The sequence below is a fragment of the Galeopterus variegatus genome, unplaced genomic scaffold (assembly GCF_000696425.1).
Source record: "Galeopterus variegatus unplaced genomic scaffold, G_variegatus-3.0.2 Scaffold1718, whole genome shotgun sequence".
NCBI classification, from domain to species: Eukaryota; Metazoa; Chordata; class Mammalia; order Dermoptera; family Cynocephalidae; genus Galeopterus; species Galeopterus variegatus.
The window spans coordinates 92,590-114,612 of NW_007727829.1; the positions used below are offsets into that span (position 1 = coordinate 92,590).

Sequence of the window (22,023 nt, forward strand, 5' to 3'; positions counted from 1 at the left end):
TATTCAAAGGACCTTTTTATTTTGTGCTATATATCTTATAGTGTTAGCCAATATATAAATGCTTATTCAAAGGACCTTTTTATTTTGTGCTATATATCTTATAGTGTTAGCCAATATATAAATGCTTATTCAAAGGACCTTTATTTTGTGCTATATATCTTACCAAGGAATGATTTTATATATGAATTTATTTAATTTTTAAGTCTAATGGAAAATGGAACAAAGCTTAGTTTTCTTAAATACATTTTTCTAATGCTTTGTGCAGATAAAAGCTTTGATGATGAAGAATCAGTGGATGGAAATAGGCCGTCATCAGCTGCTTCCACCTTCAAGGTTCCTGCACCTAAAACACCCGGAAATCCTGTCAACAGTGCAAGGAAGCCTGGTTCAGCAGGTGGCCCTAAGGTTGGAGGTAATGTAAATCCAATCCAAATCTGATGTGCAGGCTCCATGCCCTTGATATGGCCATACATACTTAGAACTTCAGAGGAATATGTTTATTCATGACTGCAGCAAGATTGCAGATCGGGAGAGTCTGTTACAACACCCAGAAGAATGTGCTGCCTTGAAATGCTCAAAATATTGTATACTGCTATTTCCTGTAAAAATCATTTGTGAATTAGTGTTTTCTTAAGGGTGTTTATTTTTCAAATGTCATTTTTAATGGAAGAGATTTAAGGGAGTTTTTTGGTGTTTTGTTTTTTTAAGGAGAGAGCAGGTTTTTCATAATTTGGCTATTAATTTTCAGGTGCTGTAGCTGTTACAGAGATGTTGAATTATGTAATGTTTTTGCACATTCATCCAGGTAGTAAATTTTAAATAATCCAACATTTAAAAAAGGATTGATAATACTGGGTATTGAATCATTTGTCACTATAGGAAATGGGTGGTGGTCAAGTAAAATTGCCTCAGAAATGGTTTCTGGATTAGATAATAATAAATAGGAAAATAGGAAAAAGCAGGCTTTATGCAATTTTACAGCATATAATGTGTTCTTTGATCATATTAGAACCATTTCTAACATAATGTTTATCTTTAAATTTTTTAATGAGTATTTTTCTTGTGCTAATTAGAAAGTCATGAGTACATTTCAGGTGTTAGTTCCTGCTAGATCTTTCTGATCTGATGAATCAAGAATGTAAGAATAAAGATAAATATTTAATGTCCAGGACAGTAATCTCATTCTCTTTTACTTTCTTTCCTTTTAAATAAATTTGTGTTTTAGTTATGATATTTTGGGAAACCAGATCTTTCCTTGTTTATAGTAACTGATGAAAATCATAGTCTTGAGGATTTTTGTTTTTTCTCTTTTTATCTATAGTACTTTTATTAAAAACAAAAAAGGAAAGATAAATAAACTATATTTTAACCAGATTCTATAAAGAGTTATATCCCTTGATCTTTCTATATAACCAAAAATATTTTTCCAAGACATATGATATTCTAAATATAGGAAAACTATCATAAGTATTTTATTTTAACTATCTTTATCTTATGTGTCATATAACTAGCAAGAAAGATGGTATGATATATATATTTTGCATATAAGTAACTGTAAAATAAAACATCTTGAGGATCTCTCAGGATATTTCGAGTAACATACAGTTTAAAATTTTAATTATTTTCTATTATGCATTCTTATCTCTAGTAAAAAATATATGACATTCTGTGGGTTTTCTTTTGTAACAAATGCCTATCTTTAGTCATTACAAGGGGAGTATTTTTTTCTTGATTTTGAATTATAGAATTTTAATCTATGATATTATGATAATTTCATGGAATTGTCTTATTTGACTTAAAACAAATTAGTATTTGACATATGTGGCAAGAATATTTAACATTTTGTGAATCTGGGCCAGTGGTTTATAATTAGCTCTTTTTGTTATGGTTTACTTTCTTTCCTTAGATGAAAATTGAAATTGTAATTAACCTGTCATGGTCACTTAATTCTGATATTAATCTAACTGATGTAATTAAATTTTCTTTTTTAAAAAGGAAAGAACTTTTTTATTCTCCCTGTCCCCCAAGTCTGTCATTTGTAGTCCTAATAGATAGGAAAATCTTAGGTAACTTTTGTGATTGTAGTCATTAAATCACTCATACAGATTGTATCATCCATCTAGGCAATGGCCCTTTTGATGAAAATAAGGGGAAGACCTTTGTTACTTTCTCCATTTTCTTCTTCCTCTTCTTCTTTTTCCTTCCTGCTTCCTTCTTTCTCTTTCCTCCTCCTCCTTTTCCTCCCGTCCATCATCTTTCTTACTTCTTTTGTTTGTCACAGTTTATTTAGGTTCACTGCCTATTTTTCTATCTAAGAAAAGAGCTACTAGCCAAAGGATATTGATAATTGCTTCTGAAATTAATGCCATTCTTGGCTGTCAGTTCTTTGAAAATTTAACTTTAGATTTTCTGATCTTGGCAGAGACTTACTGATTTTTAAATTAGTTGCAGAAAGATTTTTTAGAGTTGTAGAATCTTTAAGTTGGAAGGGACTTTGGGAGTCATATATTACTTTCATAATATTCCTGTTGGATGATTAGTCACCATTTGATTAAATTAATATGTGCTGTGGACTAAAATTAGAAACAAAAATCACCTGTACTACCACTACATATAGACATAATCAACTGATAAATTATGAGGTACTTTCAATTACTTTTATAATTACCTTTCCAATTATTTTTACACATATTTTCTTGGCAAATATGATATTGAATTCATTATGTAGTTTTGTATACCTTTTTTCTCACTAATATTTTACCATAAGTATTTTCCCATTGTCTTAAATTATTAATTGAAAATTATTCGTGGATAGACAATGTCTAGGTTGCCTTCAGTTTTCTCTGTAGTTATAAACTGTGTCATTCTTTTACGTATATCTTTCAGCACATTTCTAATCATTTCCTTGGAATAAATTTCTAACGTTCACTGGATTAAAAGATGCAGGGATTTTTAGGGTTCTTTCAATTTGGCAGTGTTCTCCAGAAAAGACAGAAGCCCATTTCAATTCTGGAAAAATTAGTTCTTTTTATGTTGCATTAAAATCTGCTCCTTGTAACTTATTCAGGGAAGATGATTTATTTGTTAACATGATACTTTCAAATACTTGAAGATTGCCCTGTCTTTATGACTACTCCATTTTTCAGATATACATTCTCTCTCCCATAAATTTATATGGAATGATGGTGATTTTGTTCCAGCAATTTATTTGCTACTCCTAGGTATATAATAGAAAGATATAATTAGTTCCTAATTAAGAAATTTGGTGGGCGGAGGTGTATAGTGGTGTAAGCTAGTCATAGCTCACTGCACTTGGCAAATCTCTTTTCAGGTAAGATTACCAAAATTAAAATAAAGTGAACTTCTTTGGAATCCTGACTGAATCTACTTTTGAAGTTTTGAACTTTACTTCTCCCAGAGATATATATATCAAGATTAAAAATGTGTATGCTATTTTTAGCAAAGTAGCCTATTCAATTATTTAAAGCTAATAACACCTATGTTTAATCTTCAGTGTGTTGTTAGTTTGCTTTGTTCTTTGGCCTCAGTGTGCTAATCTAGTCTACTTATATTGTAATTATGTGGCCTTTAAGCTAAGCAGAATTGAAAAAAGACTAGGGCTAGGTCCATACCAATTGTTATAAAAACACAGATTATGTGGGTGTCAATAGAGTTAGCTTTGCGCTTTATTAATTAGAACAGGGAAAAAGTGACTCTCTTAAATAGTCCATTTTCTGAATAACATTTGTAACTTCATAATATGAATGTAGATAAATACATTTTTCTTTCTTTTGGCTTAATGGTTTGAAATACAGTTGCTGAAGGTACCTGGTTGTTTAAAATATTTGTTATCTCTGTAGTATTTTAGGTAACAATTTTTTTAAAAATGTTCTTGAGTGTTCTTATATATATTCTCTCATTTAAACCTCATCCCCCCTGAGTTAGGTACTTTATTATCCTGGTTTTACTAATGAGCAAACTACAGTTTGGAGAAAACTACAGTAGTAGTAGTAGTAGTAGCTTAACTGTAGTTTGTACAAACTACAGTTAAGTAACTTGCCCAGGGTTACCCGTCTAATAATTGGGTCGGTCAAAGCACAAAAATCATTTTGCTATACTGCCACCACACTAATCTCTATTGGTAAATAGGATTCTTCTAGATCTTATAGCTCTGAAATTATAATCTACAGTAATGATCATTGCTTTTCAGCATCCATAAATCAGTCATTTTAAAGCTCAACTAGTATGACTCCCAGCAAAATAGAATATTTGGAAGTAAGCCAACTTGTAATTTTTACATTGTAAATAGAAATGCTTTGTAGTATTTTCTTGTTGAAATCGCCTTCTCCAAGTTTATTTTCTGAAATAATATCCCTATTCCTATACTAATTATTTTGGCTGCTATTCTTTTTTAAAAATAAGAGTTCAATTAGATGACGATTTAATTGTCATTGTTCATCATTAGTATCAGATTTTGGAGATTAATGATTTGATGCTTGTATGTGATCATTGAAACCCGTCATTGACCAAATCATTAGTTCTCAATGTTCTTGTTCTCTTTCATTCACTCATTCATTCAAGTGAATAGTGTTTTCTCTCTGTTGTTCCTGTGTAATGTCAAACACTGCTTTGAAATGGTTTTAACTTTTAATTCTTATAATTAGCTCTTGCTGCCATTTCAAATTCAGTAGTAGTTACTTGTCTTTAGGTTATTTTATGTTTGTTTTACTTCAATTATGTCTGACCTGAGATTTTATTAAGAATGTCCAAATATCTATTTTCCACAAATGATGCTAATCATTCCTGCTCCTCCTATTATGCAAACAACAAAATTGGTGTTTTTTTAAAAACAAAGATTCTGAGAATCAGTATGTATTTAGTAAAACAAATCTCAAGAATTTGTTGTTTAATCTTGGAATCCAATTTTTGACTAGTAGACCTCAATGTTTTGTTTTTGAACTTTATGTAAGAGCAAATAACATTTCTGTTTGTGTGTTTTGGTTTTGTTTTCTTACTCTCTCCTTAAGTTACTGTCCAGAATATTTTAGCCCTGAAGAGGTCTTAAAATCCGACCCATATTCAGATAAAGAGACTGAGCCTCAGAGAGCTGAGTGATGTGCCCAAGATCAGACAGTTAGTTATTAGCAGGGATGAGACGAGAACCCTGTGTTTGGCCCACTGTCAAGGGCCTCCTCTTGGATTATCTCTGGGTCATCTCCTAAGTAAAAGTGTGTATGGTTCATATTTCTTAGTTCTATCTTATATAGCAAAACATTATTGTTGAAATTTGAAATTTAGGAATTGGCCAGTCACCATTCTATAAATCCCAGATCATCAACTGTGCATCATAAGATGCCCTGATGCTATCTGTCTTAACTTTGGTTTTAAAGTAAATATAATTGGAGTGAGTGAATAACAGATAAGTTATTATAAATATAAATTAATAAGTTGCCTAATTTCTTACTGTGTATACGAATATATTTGTTTTATTATAGTTATTATTTTGACCTCAGTTTTGTTTTACCTCTTGTGCAAAACTTAAATTGACAACTTGCATTGTGCAAGGCTTATTTTTTGAGACATTCAGAATGCTTAAGATAAAATAATATAAACACAGAACTTTGATTGAAATTGAATATGCAAACTGAAGACCTAGTCTCTCGACAGGTAAGTTATTGTCCTTATCTACAGTTGCATATAGAGCTTACAACGTGTACAAGTCTCCATGTTAGGTACTGAGAGGACCATATGGAATGTACAATTCAAGGTTTGAAACTTAGAAAGATAATTACAGTATCTGCTCATTATTTTATCAGCCACTGTTGTTAGCATTTTGGTCCTCCCATACTTTATTTTGACATACAGTGAACACTCATTATTTGGATTTAATAACCAATGATTTCCCATATTTGTTTGAATTTTCTCTGTGTAGATATATTCTCACACATATTTGTGTGTGTCTGTATGTTTTTAATTTCAACCATTGGAAAGTAAATTGTAGACATCATGACATTTCACCCCTAAATATTTAACATGCACCCTAAAAGATGAGCTCTTTTTATAACCATAATACCATTATCATAAGCAAGAAGATTCTATAATATTATCTATAAATATTATTTATTATCTACCAGTTTTTATCTCCATGATATTAACTTTTTGAAGAGTCTAGGCCAGTTGTCTTTTTAGATTGTCCTGTGTTCTGAATTTGTCTCTTCATTATGTTATTTAACTTCTTCCTGTAGCCCTTTTATTTTCTGTACATTTATTTATTTATTTAATTTATTTTTGTGGCTGGCCTATAAAAGGGATGGATCCAACTTCGGATTTTGGCGTAATCAACACTGCACTAACCAACTGAGCTAACTGGCCAGCCCTGTAAATTTACTCTTAACCTATGTGCTTACCACCTTTTAAGCACTTTATTTCTGTATTCCAATTTCTTCAAGTGTCCTAAGAATACTGTTTCCAGCTTTTCTTTTTCAAACCAGGATATATTTATTCTCTCTTGGATAGTTGGGTTGGTAATTTAGTATTTATTTCTGATGATTTTTTTAAAAAGTTTTTTTCCTGACCTTAGCTAGCTGTCTTTTAATACCTTCCATGTCTATTCAGAGTTTTCAAAATTCTGGTTCATCTGTTCTTTCATACCTACAATTGCTGTTTAATGATATTGAATTCATGTTGTATTATAGTTTTTTTCTACTTCGTGGTTGGTTGTGGGGGTTTTTTTTTTTCTTTTCTTTTTTTGAGGGAGTTACTTTCATCAGCAAAAAAGCTTTTCATTTTTACTTTTTCTTCTTATTGCAGGCTAATATACATGTTAGATTATTTATTCTGTTCATGATAATCTATTGGATTTTCCTGGACCACAAATAATAAGTGATTTTCTGGGGCTGTGAAGAAGTATTTGCTTGGTTCCTTAGTTCAAGAACGCCCTCTTCTGTTAGTATAGTGAAATGCAGCTTCTTTGCTAAATGATGTAGGCTTTCTACTTCTGGTGCTGTGATTACCAGTTTCAATAGAGCACCTATCTTGTGTTTCTTCCTTTCCTTTATCCACCAAAATTCAAAGGGATACCTCCCCCCTTCTATGTGCTACTTACTTTTGGTTCTAGGGGGAACCTTAGTTGATGTCTGTGTTACACAACTACCAGCATCCTCCTCTTCCATACAATTTCCTCTGATTTTTCTCTCCAGTAAAGGCTCTATAGTTGACATTGCTGGTCTTGAATGTTTACATTTCCCTCATTTATTTGTAAATTGAAATTTGAAGTGTTATTTTTCTCTTAATTATAAGCATGGTTTGTAGGGGATTTATCTGCTCTTCTTTTTGGTTTCTGGTTTTTATAGTGTTTATTTGGACATTTGATTTGAATTTGGATGCATACCATTTTCCCATAGGAATTAGAATGTCTATTGTAAGTTTTAATAATTGATAAGGAAATACCTTATTTTAAAAGAACTGGATAATCCGTTGTCAGCATTTTGTTGAATTTTGGGACATTATTATTAATATTTCATGCTTTCCCATATATCTGAATTACTTCTTTGTCATGTATCACAGTTTCATATATTTGTGGGTCTATTTTTTGAACTTTCATGTTTATTAATTTGTTTAGTTCGTCTATCCCTACACTAAAACCTAAACCTTATAATCATTTTAGCTTTGTAAGTCTTGATATCCTGTAGGGCAAGTACTCCCTCTCTTTTCTTCTACAGAAATGTCTCAACAGTTCTTGGCATATGTTGTAAATAAATTTTAGAATTAGCTTGACAAGTTACACAAGAAATCCTTTTGGCAGCTTGCTTTTTATTGCATTACATGGGGAAGATTGTGTATCTTTATGATAGAAATTCTTCCTCTTAATGAATGTGGAATATTTCTTCATTTCTTTTGGTATAATGTCTTGTTAAAATTTATTATTTTCCAATTTTTTTTAACTTTTTTTGTTTTTGGTTTGGTTATTTCTGGATACCTCAAAGTATTTGTTACTATTGAGCACAGTATTTTTTTAAGTTAAAATTTCTAACTTCGTTGCCACTGCTTAGAGATGAAATTGATGTTTGTATTTGTATAGTGATTTTATATCCAGCCACCTTGTAAAGTTGAATTTTTTAATGATTTTACTATATATTATTTTGGTGTTTTTTAAATTGACAAATAAAATTGTGTATATTGTGTACTACATGAAGTTTTGAAACTTGATACATTATGGAATGGCTAAGTTGAACTACTCACCAAATGCATTATCTCACATACTTACTATTTTTTTGTGGTGTAAACACTTAAAATCCACTGTTAGCCTTCAAGAATACAATACATTGTTATTAACTGTAGTCACCATGTTGTACAATAGTTCTCTTTAACTTCTTCCTCTTACCTAACTGAAATTTTGTATCCTTTGCTGGTGAAAGGATGTTTTGGGTTTTCTGTCTACACCAGGTTTTGGCAAACTAGACCTGCCAGGCCAAATCTGGCCCCCTTCCTGGTTTTGTAAATAAAGTTTTATTGGAACACAGCCACACCCATTCATTTTCAAAGAGCTGAGTAATTATAGCAGAGACTATTTGGCATATGAAGCTTAAAATATTACTATATGGCCCTTTATAGAAAAAGTTTGCCAACCCCTGATGATAATCATATCATCTTTAAATAATGATGGTTTTGTTTTCCTCATTTTCAGTGCATTTAATTTTTTTCATTTGTATTGTTAAAAATTAGTTTTGCTAGGTACATAATTTTAGACAATATTTTCTTCTTTCAATACTTGTGAGATATTAATATATTCTCTCTGGCTCCCATTGCTGCCTTTGAGAAATCTGTTCAAATTGATGTTCTTTTCTAGATGATCCCTCCTTTCTCTGAATCTATCTGCATCTTTGGGGTTGTGCAGTTATACGACAAAAATATAGGTGTAGATTTCTTTTTATTTATCCTACTTGGGTTATGTTGTACATCCTGAGTCTGTAGATTCCTGGTTCATGAATATGGAAGGTTTAAATGGTTACCTCTTTCTAAGTATTGCCTTTCTTCCATTCTTACTACTATATCTTTCAGGGACTATGGTTAAATGTGTACATTCATGTGCCTCATAATGACTTTTTGGTCAATGACCCTACATATACGATGGTGGCCCCATAAGATTATAACACCATATTTTTACTATAGCTTTTTTTCACTGTACATGTCTATGGGATACAATTTGTTGTTTCAGTACATGCATATATATTGTACAATGATCCAATCAGAAAAGTTAGCATATCTATCACCTAAACATTTATCATTTCTGTGTGGTTATAACACTCAATATCCTCTTTTCTTGCTATCTTGAAATATAGTACAATATTTCAATATGTTACAATATAGCAGTACAATATTATTAGCCATTATCACCTTAGGGCCCCAGAACTTATTCTTCCTATTTACTGTGTCATTCAAAAGAGGAGGAATTTTGAAATCCAGCCAGGCACATGTTGTCAGGTTCCCCTATCCCAGGAGTTGTCAGTGTTCTTTGATGAGGGTTCCGTTCTGCTCCTCAGGTACAGTTCTCTAAATCATTGCTTTCTTCTGTTCTTGGTTCTGTTCTGGCCTCTGGGCTTTGCCCCCTGAGACGTTTCTTCCTTTCACTTAAGAAATATCCTGTGTTTGCAACTGAGTATCCTTTTTAACCTGTTTCCCTTAGAAAGGTGAGAATTCAGAAGACTCTTGTCTTAAGCTGTCTCTTTGTTGCACTGGTACAAAGCAATATATAGCACTGTTTGAAAGCACTAATAGTGCTTTCATTAGTACAACTCTCTTTAAAAATTGTGGATTTTGTATGAATTTCATTGGAGTTCACTATGTATTTACCTCCATGTTATTTCTTGATCATTTATCCTGTCTTTTGTTAACAGTTTCTTTATTGCAGCCTGAGAAGAACTTGCCTTTTTCTACCGCTGGTACTTTGTTCTCCTTGCTCCTGTATCTGAAGCATCTTACTTTGCCCTTTGCCTCATTCATCTTTGTATCTAGCACTTCACCTTATTAGTAGGACTAAGTAGAATGAAATTTCTCTTGATACTTAAACCGCTTAAAGTAATATTTAGGAATTTCTGAGATGTGCCTACTCTAGCCAGTCTAGCACACCAGAAACCATTATATTTCCTGAATGGCAATAACCACTAATCGCCTCCCTCCATATCTCTCCCCCCCCCCCACCACCAATCCAAGTGATTATCAGCTAGGGGTTAGTTCTGGAGCAAGGATCAGCAAGCTATAGTCCACAAGCCAGATCCAGCTGACTGTCTGTTTTTATTTCACCTATGAGCTAAGAAGTTTTTTTTACATTTTTAATGATTAAAAATGTTCAAAAGAGGAATAATACTGTATAACATTTGAAAACTGTATAAAATTCAAATTTTAGTGTCCATAAACGAAGCTTTTTTGTTTGTTTTGTTTTGTTTTTGTCTTTTTCGTGACCGGTAAGGGGATCGCAACCCTTGGTGTGGTGTCAACCACACCGCACTCAGCCAGTGAGCGCACCGGCCATTCCTATATAGGATCCAAACACACGGCGGGAGTGTCACTGTGCTCCCAGCGCCGCACTCTCCTGAGTGCGCCACGGGGCCAGCCCCATAAACGAAGCTTTATTGTGACAAAGCCTTGCTCAATTATTTACATACTGTCTGTGGCTGCTTTCTTGCTACAGTGGCAGAGTTGAGTAGTTACAACAGCAATCACATGGCCCACAAAGTTAAAATATTTACTGTCTGGCCCTTTATAGAAACAATTTGCTCACCTCTGTTCTAGAGTGATTAGACAGCTGGTGTGATTGTTGGCCTGGTTATACTTGAAGGTGCATTAGTCAGGTTGGAATCCAGAGTTCTCTTCCCTTCAGTGCAGCCTCTGCTTGTGCTCCTGCTGTCAAACTTGTTGTATCTAAAGACGTCTCCTCTCGGTGTGTGTACTCTCTCTCTCTCCTTTTCTGTGGAAATATTTGGTATTAAGGTCCATTACCTTTTTTGGCTCTCTTCCTGTGGTATCCATTCTCCTTGCTGGTACTAAAAGTGTCATAATATTTTTAAAGTGAACTTTAAAGCTGTGTCAGAAAATGGAATGATGATTGTAAATGAAACAATTTGTTCAGATTATTGCCCCTTGCAGATATCCTTTTTTTACTTTGTTGGCGGGAAAATCAAGACCAAGGTGAGGGAAAACATTAGGCAAAGAAGGATCATAAAAGATTTACTTGTAATACATACAAGAGATAAGCCAGGGGAGCTTAGCATGTCCTCTGCCTCTTAACTATTCATATACCCAGTACACTCCCACTAGCAGCAGCTCTCCTTATACAAGGTGGTTCACAAAGGTAAGAATGAGGTAGATTGGTGTCAACTATTCAAACCATGTAGGCTCTTACCAAATTTGGTAATGCTCATGTTCAGTTAAGAGACCAAACTGTCACAGCTAAGATAGCCCGTAGGGCTGCATCTAGTGATATTTGTAGCCTTTTGTCTGTGCAGCTTTTGTGGGACTCCTAAAAGCCATTTAATTTCTGCTCCCTTCCCTCGCCCCTCTAGCTTATTCAGCCCCACTCATAAGGCAGAACTCACTGGATAATAAAGGTGTTATGATGAAAGTGAATTGTGACTTTCAAAGGCAGCCTTCCCTATGTATGTACTTAGTCAATGGCATATTTTTCTGGTCTTGTTTGGGATTTATTCAGATGTTTTGCATTCCCTTGAAGGTTTTTGATGTGTTTGTGGCTGGTGAGTTAGGCTATGTATTGGAGTTAACATTCTGTTCTCTATTATATCTCTTGTAAACTGCATATACTGTAGTAACTCTTCAAACTTTTCCATTCCTCTGTGAAGCTTTCTGGCTTCCACACTTGAGTGCACTAAGGCTGTTACTGTCTCTGCTCTGTTATATCTGTGCATACCTCCTCTACCAGTTGAGCTGTGTGCACTTTCTAGGAATTAATTATTTACTGTCATTTTGCTGATTGGTTGCTCTTATTATTTTAACAAAGTAATTTGCAAGAAAGTGGTATATACTTTACTGGCCAGCTGCCAAAAAAAACACCCACATACCAAAAAAACACAACTTGGAATCATGATAGAGTGCAGTGTTTGCATCATGAGGGGCATGTGGGAAACTGATATATAAAACAACAAAATGAGGATGTGGAAAGTTGTTTTTATGAAAACTGTGTCGAATGTTTAGGAACTATTTGATAAGGACAAGTCCCTAAAAGAATATCTGTGAAGTGGCCTGGGCAAGACAACTGTGAAAGACTGGGGAGAAATTGTAAAAATCTAGGTTTCTGCACTCTGTATCAGAGGGCCCATAGTAAAAAATAATAGCCCAAATCAAGAGACTTGTGAATGAGTATGTTCTAAGATGTTTAGTTAAGATAATATGGTTATTTATCTTATTTTTTGTTTCTTTGCTTTAACTGATTATTTTCAGTTAATCAGCTGCTAAGACTGATCATGGGGGTGGGGTTGAGAGTACTTTTGTTTCATTGGATTTTTTTTAATATCTAAAAAATAATGTAATTTACTATTGTAATAGAATTTTCTGTAGCAAGTATGCATTAATTCACCTTTTAGTTTATTAAATTTCTTGCTATTTTAATTTGCAGTTTTATTGCCTTACAACTTTTTATGCTGTTCTGTGGTTCATCTCTTATTGCTTTAAAACTCACATACAAGGATCTTCAAAGATTTTGATTTTTTTTTTCTTTTTTGTCTTTTTTCGTGACCGGCAATGGATCGCAACCCTCAGTGTCGCGCCCGTACCGGACCGGGACCGGCAACGGGATCGCAACCCTCGGTGTTGCAGCCGCACCTCGCTCAGCCAGTGAGCGGCCGGTCTGTATGTGGGATCCGAACCCTCGGCGGGAGCGCCGCCGCGCTCCCAAGCGGCACACTTTAGCAGTGCACCACTAGGTCTGTATGTGGGATCCGAACCCTCGGCGGGAGCGCCGCTGCGCTCCCAAGCGGCACACTTTAGCAGTGCACCACTGGGCCGGCCCAAAGATTTTGATTTTTCAAGATGAGGACTTTCTTACAAAACTTTGGAAATCTGAGTACTTTTTATTTGATGATGTTAATTTTTTAAATCCAGTTTTGAAGTATTAATACTTTTGATAGATGATAAAGCTTAATTGGGGAGATGTTTTTAATTTTTTAATTGGAGAATTTTTAAAGTTAATTGTCCCTTGGTGTGTGCATCTTGTATAGTTGAAGTCCATTTCATGTACTGAATTCTTCCCGTAAAGAAATAAATATATGGGCCGGCCCGGTGGCGCACTCAGTAGAGTGCGGTGCGTGGGAGTGGGGCGGTGCTCCCGCCGAGGGTTCGGATCCCATATAGAGTCCGGTCCACTCACTGGTTGAGCGCGGTGCGGGCGCGACACCGAGGGTTGCGATCCCGTTACCGGTCACGAAAAAAGACAAAAAGAAAAAAAAAAAAAAGAAATAAATATATGAAGTAGATATAGAATCTATTACCATCTGAATCAGCTAGGTTTCAGCAGAGGACAGAGAGTAGTTTTGGGGCTGGCTTTTTCGCTCAACTGGTTAGAGCACAGCCTTGTAACACCAAGGTCAGGGGTTCACATTCTCCATACCAGCCAGCCACCAAAAAAAAAAACCAAAAAAAAGTTTCCAAGAAGAGTAGTTTTGGAACTGAAAAACAATAGCATAATTATTGACTTTTATTTATTTATTTATTTATTTTGTCCTTTTTGAGACCGGCCGCACCGCGCTCAGCCAGTGAGTGCTGCGAGCGCACCGGTCATCCCCATATAGGATCCAAACCTGCGACAGGAGCACTGCTGAGCTCCCAGCGCTGCACTCTCCCGAGTGCACCACGGGCTCGGCCCTAATTATTGGCTTTTAAATAGCTATTACCTATTAAATTTATTTTTTCATTGTCTATTAGTGATAAAGGAAGATTTGTTTGCATAATTAAATTTAATTTCAAGACCCTCATTTCTTTTACATATGCTTTTCTGACCATAGCAGCATACATAGATCCTCTGCATCACTAATTTGCCATCATATACTGGCATTTAGTGTCATTTTAAGTTTCTCTTCAGCTTTTTAAATGTTTATCCTTTCACTTGTATTTGTTTTTGCTAATGCATTGGATGGATGGTGGGACTGGGAAAGTTCTGTTCTTAGAGTTTGAATTTTACTACCATCCTTGCCTAGTACCTTATAGTTAATCGCCTACGGCTAAGTACCTTGACTTTTCTGAAAGTTGGATATTTTTTAATGCTTTCTTATAAAATGCAATATCCCTCAAAATAATGCCTTTGTTGATATCAAAAGGGTTTTATTTTTCATGTTGTCCTTAGTGCTAAAATGCTCAAAAATAAACCTGGGGAAATTAATTTCCTTTTCATTAGTAGGTGCTTCTAAGGAAGGAGGTGCTGGAGCAGTTGATGAAGATGATTTTATAAAAGCTTTTACTGATGTCCCTTCTATTCAGGTAAGGCTACCAGTAAAGTGGCACTCCCCATAATATTGCCTTTGTGCCTATTCATAGAATTATTTGTTTTTGTCCCTTTTTAAAAATTCTTTTTTCCTTAGATGACTATATAATTGAAATATTACCAAGCTATTATTTGTGGGTATAATTTAATTTTCAAGTGATTTTTCAGTGCGGCTGAAATAAAATTGAATCCATATTATTGAATCACATTAAATTGCAATGTCCAGCCTAGTTCACATTCTTGAACTAATGAGTTTTGAGCCCAGAGAATGTTGGAGATTAGTTGGCAGTAGAAATTTGGAAGTTATTCACATGGAAGTAATTGAAGTAGTCAGAGTGGACATCCCCATAAATAAAGAGTGTACTTCTATGTCTTAAAAACACATAAAATGTTGTATTGTACATAACATTTTACAACCTTTTTACTCACTACTGCTTTTTAGGTTTTTCCACAATGTAAAATTTGTGATTCTAGTTCACTTATTTATTCTGTTGATGGACATTTTAGGTTGTTTCTAACATTTTGCTATTCCATATTATGCTGCAGTGAAGATTTTTGTACATATGTCCTTGATTATTTGTAGGAGTTTTCTTTAAGGTATAAACATTGAAATGGAATTGTGTAGTTATAATCTTTAAATTTACTAGTTGTTACTCTGTAGGGTTATTATACCTGTGAGAAAGGTACAATAGTTCTCATTTCCTCACATCTTTGACAACATTTGATGTTATCCCTCATAGTATTTTTTTCCAGTATGATGGGTATGAATGCTCAATGTTCTTCAGCATGTCTGTTTGAGAATAACTCATTGCTTTACTTGCTAACTATCTTCCACTGTCTTGTATTATCTTTTTAGCTCTCTAAAATGAAAAGTTTTCCTTAAGCTATTGAAGATCTTTAAAAGTTGTGAAAAGGCTTTAAAAAGCTTTCTGAAATCTTTAAAAAAACTATTCTGATTTCAGTGTATTTTGTCCCTTTTGAGATATACTTTTTTTTAATTCAAGATATTTACTTTTTAAATAATAGGAAAAACATATCCCACTCCTCTTTACAGGCCTTTCATATAAGGGAAAGATTAGTAGCATAGGGACAATTAGTAAAACTTAGTTGGACTCGAGCATTTTTTATTGTTCTATATATTCTTGTCAGACTGGTAACCTCACAGTATCAGTGAAGCCAAGGGCTACTCAACTATATGGAGGGAGAAAAGCTGTTTCACAGTTAGCCACTAGCAGCAGTGGTTCCTTGCAACTGACCCTCCATCACCCCTACCCCCGTCTGGAACATCTGTTTTTTTTTTTGTTTGTTTTGTTTTTTGTCTTTTGTCTTTTTCTGTGTCCGGCAACGGATCGCAACCCTCAGTGTTGCCCCTGTACCGGACCGGGGACCGGCAACGGGATTGCAACCCTCGGTGTTGCTCCTGTGCCTCGCTCAGCCAGTGAGCGGGAACCGGTCTGTATGTGGGATCTGAACCCTCGGGCGGGAGCGCCGCCGCGCTTCCCAAGCGGCGCACTATCCAGTGCGCCACCGGGCCGGCCCCTGGAACATCTGTTTTATAAGTAGCGACTGTCCTAAGTCCCTAACCTCATTTTTTGAGGGTCCCTTCAATATCCTTGCCTTAATAAAATCTGGGGTTTTTTTGCCTTTCTTGAAGCTCTTTGAATGGGAGTCTATGTATTACTCTTGACTCACATGCCCTTAGTAATTGAAAGTAGGTTTATTGTGCTTGCTGTCCTCATTATCACTTGGTGACCATTATTCCTACATCTACTGACATGAAATTCATGCTATCTGGCCAGTCTCCTTATTATTGTCATGTAGTGATCTGGACAGCATTCCTCTGTTACCTAGGTTTGAATCCCAGCTCTACCACACAAACTGTGTAACCTTGGGCACATTATTTAACCCTCTGTACTTCAGTTTCCTCATCTTAAAATAGGAGTTATTAGTACATACTCAAAGGATTGTTATGAGGATTCGATATGACAGTTAGCTATTATTATTATCCTAAACTTTGACACGTTCTTGATAACTTTGATTTCCATTTGGATGACCCATCAGTTTCTTGACCTCATCCCCATCTTCACCTTAGTTATCCACTTCAAAGTCACACACTGGATTTTGATGTTCCCTATATGTTAATTGCTATTTCCAGAGTCATTAATTGAAACATCTCACTACTGACCATGATCTCCTTGCTTTTTCAAGTACTCTGAAAACTCCTTTTCAGTGACTTCAAGGGTCTTCAGTTCATTGTCTTTTCTACTCAATATCAATTTATCATCTCTCACTTCTACTTTCCTTGTCACCTACGCTTTGATACAATAGTTTCTTGTGGTAGGGCTGCACATCATGTACTACAATCCCTTCTCTGAATTTTTTTTTTAATACCCATTTCACAAAACTATAACTCTAGATTTCCAACTCTATATTTTCTCTATGCTCATAGTGTAGAAACAGTGCTGCTGGAGAGAATCACATCTTAGGGCACATGATTTTTAGTAGAATTCTCATAAAATAAGCTTTCAACAATCTGACATCTTTACAGTGTTACTGTGATCAGGTTACTTTTCTGCTTTTGTCAGCTATCAGGCATGTTTCTATTTTCTCTAGCCATCAGCCTGGCTCTCTCTTCTCAGTACATGACCTTGCCTCTTATTTTACTAAATAAATAGTCACTATTAAATGTTAATGGTGACTATTAAAGTATGTGCTGCATCTTTCCCCTCTGTACATTCCTGCTGTCCTGTTGCTCCAGGAGCAAGGTCCTTCCTTCTTCAAAAGCCAGCACATCCACCAGTACTCCAAAGCCCATTATTTCCTACTTTCTTAACACATTTACACAATTAGTGATCTCATGTGAGTTCAAGTTCTTTTCTAGAACCTTCCCACTGTCTGTTAAATCTGGCTGGGTTCCTCGATTTAAAGGAAAAAAAAGTCAAAGTCTCACTGGACTCCATATCCTCCAGATATTGCTCTTTATTTTGGCCCTCACCATCAGCCTTTCCAAAATAGTTGTCTGTACTTGCTGTTTCCATATTTTCACGTCATTCACTTCATCCCACTCCTTTCCATTGAAACAGGTCTTGAGTAGATCACTGACCATCTTCATGCATCAAAATCAACCAGTTTAAGTGTTTTTCTTGATTTTTAGCAGTATTTTACACTGTCGACTACATTCACTGTTTTGTTATGGTTTTTTTTTCAGTGCTCGTAATAGAATGTTCTTCCAATTTTTTCTTCCTACCTGTTTGTCCACTTCATCCCTGTCTTCTTTAAAGGTACACCCTTCTCTACGTGGCCATTGAATACTGAAATTTCTTAAGGGTTAGTTCAGGGCCCTCTCTTCTCACTCTCCATTTTCTTACTGATTCACCTCCTTCAAACAGTTCCCACCTTTATGTAGATAATGCCCACGTTTTTATCTCCAAGCCAGACCTCTCCTGAGCACCAAAATAATGTATCTACTGTGATTGTTTACTTGACATTTCCTTTTAGATGTCTCAGAGACATCTCAAACTCAACCTGTCTGAAATTGGAATTATGATCTTCCCCTCGAAAACCTAGTCTTCCAGTATTCTGTATGTGGAAACCATTACTTACTAAGTTACAAAAGTTAGAAACCTAGGAATCATTCTACTGCAACAGATGTCTAACTTAGTGGTTTTCAAACTTTTGTTGCTTGTATACTCCCCTAAAAGCATGTTTAAAAAATTATGTACTTCCTCATTGAAGTAAATTTTTGAGTTCACCCTTATTTTTCCTCGTTGGGAGAAAGGGGACCCTGCATTATATTCCAGGACAATGCATCATAGTAAGCTTAGGGATAGTAGAGGGACCTGCCTTTCCTCTGGAAAATGGCAAGAGGGCTATTGTGAAGGGGAGGTGGGAGGCAGGAAAGAACAAGCTAAGACGCTTCTAAGAGTCATTCTCTAACAGAAAGTTATCTGGTTCCCCTCCTACCTCTTCAGCCATATCTCATTTCTTGCCTCCCTTTGTGCAAGTGCTCCCCTTCGCTCTCTCCCTCTCCCCCCTTTTCCCTCTCTCCCTCTTCCTCTCTCTTCCCCTTCCCCTCTCTTTTCCCCCCAACCCTAACCCAAAAAAGAAATTTAATAGCTGTTGAAAATGAAAGATATAAGTAGGGCTGTTTGATGCAGGGACTCAGATGTTATAACCAGGACTCCATTTCTCTTTATCTCTCATTTCTAATTCCTCTGCATTGTCTTCCCTCATGGTCAACAACATGGTTGCAGCTATTCTAGCCTTATACATACTTCACTACTCTCTGCTTCTTTTCCAGTTGATCCTGTAAAACTTATGGGATTCACATGCCCATCTCTGAACGTTGACTGTGATGTAAGGAAATACTCTGCACTGATTGACCTAGGCCTACGTCGTTGGCTTTTCTCCTTAGTCCCCTTTGCCCTCTTTTCTCCGGTATTCCTGCCTTCTTTGAATTTCTTTCTGTCACAGTCTTTTACATGCTATTTACTCTCCAGGGAAAGCAAATCTCTCTCTGCTTGGCCTAATGATGTTCTATTCGTCCTTAAGCTCTCAGCTCAAGCTTGATTTTTCTGACTTGGTCAAACCCACTATTATATATAGACTTTTCACTTTTGAAGTACCTGTATGGTACTTCCTATTTGCAATTTCATATTTTATGTGATTTGATTAATTTTTAAGATTTCCCTGACTAGACTGTAAGCACCAGGTCAATTTTTGCTCACTGTAGTATCTCTAGGGCTTAGCAGAGACTTTTCACTTTTGAAGTACCTGTATGGTACTTCCTATTTGCAATTTCATATTTTATGTAATTTGATTAATTTTTAAGATTTCCCTGACTAGACTGTAAGCACCAGGTCAATTTTTGCTCACTGTAGTATCTCTAGGGCTTAGCGTAGTGCATCTCTGTTATGTGAATATTTGTTAAATGAATGAAAGAATAATGATATTGTGTAGCTGTTTAGAAAATGGTTGGCTCCAGAGGACACAAAGCATATCACTCTCCTGGCTACAGTCTATCATGACACAGGAGAGAAAAGCAAAACTAATTTAAAACATCAGTTTTATTTTTTTTTTGCAATATTGTGTAATAAGTATATGGATGCAATAGGTCATCATATACTTGAAGTCATTTTGAGAAATTAAGCCTATTTTTATTCTTAGATATTTGCATCTTGTTTTTAGATTACAAAGCATTTTAAGAGTATATTTGAAGTTACTCATGGGGGAGAAATAGTAAAAGGGGTAACAAGGAAGTAAGGCAGACAGATAAATTAAAGCATTTATTTTATTGTCTCTAATGTATTTCCATCCTCTATTAAAAAATGGTGTTGGAATGGAAAACAATCTTATTACTTGAAGGATTATTTTGAACATCAGGGCATAATTTTGATATTGTTTATGGCAAGAAATATTATTATAATTCTGAATCTTTTTTTTAAGATCTATTCTAGTCGAGAACTTGAAGAAACTTTAAATAAAATCAGGGAAATTTTGTCAGATGACAAACATGATTGGGATCAACGTGCCAATGCAGTAAGTTTTTGTTTTCTTATTCTCTTTTTTTCAGCATTCCTTTTCAAAAACATGGAAATCGAGTCATAGTACTATCTTATAAAATAGTGTGAAAGGTAACATTTCTTTCTGGAAAATTTTGAGATAATAGGCATTTTCTGATTTAGGGCCAATTTTTATTCTGTTTTTGCTGATCAGATGGTGTCTTACCCCACCCATTTGGTAACCTCTCCACATGTGCTATTTACTGACTGACCAGGAAAGTATGAGCTTCTCAGGGCCATCGCCTCTGTGGAGTTACATAGTTGTCCAAAAGCACCGTCCTCAAGTTATATAAGGTTTTCCAGTAGAGCATTCACTTCACCTCCATGCTCAATATTTTCATAATATAGACATAAATTTACAACAGTATGTCTATTTATCTGGCTCTTTTCTTTTTTCTTATGAATGTGATGAATATTTTTACTCCTGATTTAAAAAAAAAAAAAGGAATGTCCAGGTATCCTTGAGTTAAGAATATTTTATTTAGCCTAAATTCCTTGAAAAAAATATTTTATAAATTTTTAAATATTTTCATTAACAATGGACTGTATATTTTATTTTAAAGTTTGCAAACTTGTCAAATTTACATGACAAAGTTATTTGTCAAATGAATACCTCAGAGTCCTCAAGAAGCCAAAGAAGTTCCATTTTAAGACTCCCATCTGCTCTGAAAGCTTCCATTCTGGCTGATCAAGAATATCTCCATTTTGATGAATTAAGTCAAATATGGCCTTGTAACAAATACAGCTTTTATGACACTATGAATGAAAGATCACTTTTCATCTTCTCTTTGTTAGGAGGTTTGCATATCTTAAAATTTTGAAATACTGTTCTTGACAAAGAATATGTTGCTCCAAATTTGTTAAATATGATTTATATTCTTCAATTCTGCGATGAGTCTAATACAGAAATATCTTTGTCACAGGTGATCTGTGGAGAAACATGACAGATTAAATGTTGTCAGTATAAAACATGAACTTTATTGTTGAAGGTTTTTGTTTTACTTTGAAACTACCCATTTGTAAACAATGATGGTCTTCTAATTATTTATCTTTTTAATTAACAAAGTGACACAGGCTCATTGTAATAAGTGAAACAATGCAGAGGATTATAAAAAAAAAATAAGTTAGTAGTATCCTCCCTAATAAAGAAACTAATATTTCATTTTAGAGTATATCCTTTCCTGTGTGCATGTATTCAAACATGTATGACAAAATAAGCACAATTTTTCCGCCATCCCTTTCATTAAAATAAGTGAGATCATAGTAGATATATGAATAAGTAACTTGCTTTTTTTCACTTTACAAATCATGCCCATTCAGTACACCTGGTGTAGGTATCAGGCCTCTAGTAGTTGTTCAGATACTTATTGAATGCAGATCAATATGTACGTATACTCTTTAGTTTAATATATGTACATGTAATTTAGTAAACCATTTTTCATTTGGATTTACAGTTTTTCATTTTTTGCTATTAACAGTGTTGCAATAAACATGTTTGCACACATTTGTAACAATCATGCTTTTTTTTTGTAGGTTAGATTTTAAAATGTGGGTTGTTGGGTAAAGAGCAGATGCAATTTTATTTTAGCAGATACTGCCAAAATATTTTAAACAAAGGTATTAGTCATTCATAACCATACTTGCAGTTTTTGAGAGTGTCTGTTTCCTTACTGACACTGGATGCCATCAAGTTTTTAAAAACTTTTGCCACTCTAATGGGGGACAGCGATGTATCTTTGTTGTAATTTGGATTTGCTTATCACTAGTAAAGCTGAACACATTTTCATATATTTATTTTACCCAGTTTAATATTGGATTATTTGTTCTTTTCTCATTTTATTGTCGTTCTTTGTGTATTGTCTTATATACTACAGATAATTTCCTCCTACCATATTGTGATTTTTATTTTGTTTTTAGTTAATCTTTTTTAGATGCCTTCTGGAAAGTCTTTTTTTTTTTTTTTTTTTTGTCTTT

At 34.7% G+C, this 22,023-nt stretch overlaps 1 protein-coding gene across 8 annotated transcripts in view; it reads left to right on the forward strand.

Moving 5' to 3' along the window:
• Window positions 1-22,023, forward strand: part of CLASP2 (cytoplasmic linker associated protein 2) — a 192,309-nt gene that overhangs the window by 47,215 nt on the left and 123,071 nt on the right. For 5 of the 8 annotated variants that reach the window (XM_008578556.1, XM_008578561.1, XM_008578560.1 and 2 more), the window contains 3 exons: window positions 266-412; window positions 14,405-14,484; window positions 19,934-20,026. In XM_008578556.1, coding sequence (XP_008576778.1) covers window positions 266-412; window positions 14,405-14,484; window positions 19,934-20,026 — 320 coding nt within the window. Of the gene's footprint in view, window positions 1-265; window positions 413-14,401; window positions 14,485-19,933; window positions 20,027-22,023 lie in introns of all 8 variants that reach the window. The other 3 variants (XM_008578557.1, XM_008578559.1, XM_008578558.1) reach the window with 1 other exon arrangement.